Below are 2,316 nucleotides of genomic sequence, written 5' to 3'. Positions count from 1 at the left end.
TCAGTTATAGTCCTCCTCATCAAACTTGGTGCTGAAGAAAGCCGCAGAGTCTTTGGCTAGCCGGGACAGGTGCAAGGCGCCAGTCACCACCAGTCCCAGGAGCAGCAATGGGGGCACCAGTGTCCACATTGCAGCCAGGATGTTGTAGCACTTGGCTTTGGAGCCATACTGCTTTGCAGCCTCCAGGTCCCCGGCTACCTTCTTGTCTCGGGCCTGCAGGGTAGCACCAGAACCAAGATGTTAACATGTTCCTGGTGTCTGGGGGACCACCCAGAGCAACTGTAGGGCACAGGCTGAACTCTTAATCTTGAGGGAGGGTTATGTCTTAAGGAGACATTCCCCTGGACTTGGCCCAGTTCCTTCATGATCTCCAACATGCAACAGTTTGGCCCTTGGCAGGGTCCCGAACCATGATAGTCTCAGCCTAAATAAAGGCTGCAGACAATAAGATTCAGTGGCCATTCTGGTCAGCAGCACTGTTTGAGAGCCTTCTGTGGGAGAGGAGTCCTATGGGAAACCAAGAACTCAGTTCTACTCAGGAACTACAGTGGGAATTCCTCTTTGGGCAACCTTTAAGGTCTTTGCCCTTTGAGGAGTCAGGTCTTCTTTCCTGTGAACGTACACACACCCCTTAATGGTCCCCAAACTTGGTGAGGTATTGTAGCTATGCCAACAGACACCCTCATATACTTTTCTCTTGAATCCCCCACCACCACATCGCCTCCCACCCCACACTCATTCTCCCTTCCCACAAGCCTTGAAGCCAACCTTGACAGAGTGGACCAGCGCCAGGAAACCAAGGCAGCACAGATTCAGGTACAGCGTGCTGAAGACAGACCAGAGCATATGGTCTCGTGGCGTAGGGCCGGGTGTCCCCACAGAGAGGGCCGTGTGGGCTGCAGCATCAGCCTTGCGGGATGATGGGGCCCGGGGGTCCTCACGGGGATATGAAGTGTCCATGGGTTCCAGCGCCGTGTCTTCCTAGCTGAGACTTGTGCTCTCTGAGCACCAGGCCCGCTTATAGCCCCTCACTACCCTCCCTGGCTGACCAGCTCCACCCGCTATATATATCACAAATTACAGCCTTGGCCTGCCAAATAGAGTGGCACACCCTTGCAGCCGAGCATCCCCCACCCCTCTCGAAAGACCCCATCAAAGGCCACTGCGCCACATGTTCGGTGGCTGTAGACCACCCACCAGAGTCCCCCTGCTGTCTTGACTGTTCACAAAAGGCTGCCCCAAGGACACTGGCTGCAAACAGTTCCATGGTGGGCCCTAGGGCTGAGTGAGCATGAGGCTGCCTCAGTTTCAGGGAACACCCAGGCCCTCTCCTCAAGCCCAGAGCTACATATCCCATGGCCCTCCAGAACGCAGGATCCAGGCTTTGATCATGGCATCCGCTGACATACACAGACGGAAGAGCAAACGCACACCTGCTAGAGACGAATGCTAAGAAGAATAGAGCAGGCAGGAAGGAACAATGAAGGAGTCTGCCCCCTTCCCACCACAAACTGTAGGCAGCTCCTCCCCTTTCCCTGTGATGGGCATTTCTCCAGCTCCCAGGCAGGAAGACCCTCTTCAGTCTCCTTGGCCTGTTGCCCTGCCCTTCCCAGTCCTAAAACTGGGTGTGGAATAGTTCCCTTGAGACTTCAGATACCTGTGTGTGCCAAGAACTCAGTGCATGTCCGGCAGGAAGTCTGACTCCAGGCTCGCACGCCAAGAGCCTCCTTGGTAAAGGGGACCTCAGTGTCTTCCCAGCTCAAATCCTTAGCAAGACCTAAATCCTCCTTCACATCAGCACTGCCCAGTCTCCCTCAGCTGTTCAGGCCCAAAGCCTTGGCTTTTCCTGCTCATACCCACTCTGATCGCTAGACATCAAGCAAGCAGTTTTGGGCCCTCCAGGACAGTACATGAGAAGGGAGAGAGGGTCCCTGACCATCACGATGTAGAGAGGCTGCAGTGACCAGAGAGGATGACAGGGAACTAGTCAGAGCATCTGGCTCCCAGATGACTTTCTCCAAGATCCCTTGTCATCTAGTCTCCTCCAGCCTGGGGACAGGAGAACGGTGGGTAATATTTGGAGCCCAGGCCTATACCTGTGCCCTGCCAAGTGCTTGTACATCAGTGCCTTGGCATCCTCACCATCAGTGTAGGTGCTGTTTCTGCCAGCTCTGTTCATCTCAGAGACCTCTTTTTAAAAATATTTATTTTCATTATTTTTAATTATATATACGAGGGGGTGTGTGTGTGTACACGTGAGTGCAGGTGCCCACGGAGGCCAGTAGTGTTGAATTTCTAGAGCTGGAGTGTAGGTGA

At 54.0% G+C, this 2,316-nt stretch overlaps 1 protein-coding gene across 1 annotated transcript; it reads right to left on the bottom strand.

Annotated features, from left to right (window-relative positions):
• Nucleotides 1-1,063, bottom strand: Ifitm5 (interferon induced transmembrane protein 5). Its single transcript, XM_032891507.1, has 2 exons — nt 769-1,063; nt 1-213 (listed from the first exon to the last, which is right to left on the bottom strand). Exons 1-2 carry the CDS (start codon nt 958-960, stop codon nt 1-3), a joined length of 405 nt encoding a protein of 134 aa, XP_032747398.1. The 5' UTR covers nt 961-1,063.
• Nucleotides 1,064-2,316: the final 1,253 nt, after the last annotated feature.

Source organism: Rattus rattus, chromosome 2 (genome assembly GCF_011064425.1).
Source record: "Rattus rattus isolate New Zealand chromosome 2, Rrattus_CSIRO_v1, whole genome shotgun sequence".
In the NCBI taxonomy this organism is placed as follows: domain Eukaryota; kingdom Metazoa; phylum Chordata; class Mammalia; order Rodentia; family Muridae; genus Rattus; species Rattus rattus.
Note: the sequence above shows the minus strand (reverse complement) of the source record. Positions and strands in the feature narration are given on the sequence as shown.

Bases quoted from the DNA above. Each gene is read 5' to 3' on its own strand.
- Ifitm5 (XM_032891507.1), bottom strand. From the start codon at position 960: ATGGACACTTCATATCCCCGTGAGGACCCCCGGGCCCCATCATCCCGC. The intron at 214-768 runs GTTGGCTTCAAG...GCTACCCTGCAG, and splicing joins CGCTGGTCCACTCTGTCAAG to GCCCGAGACAAGAAGGTAGC.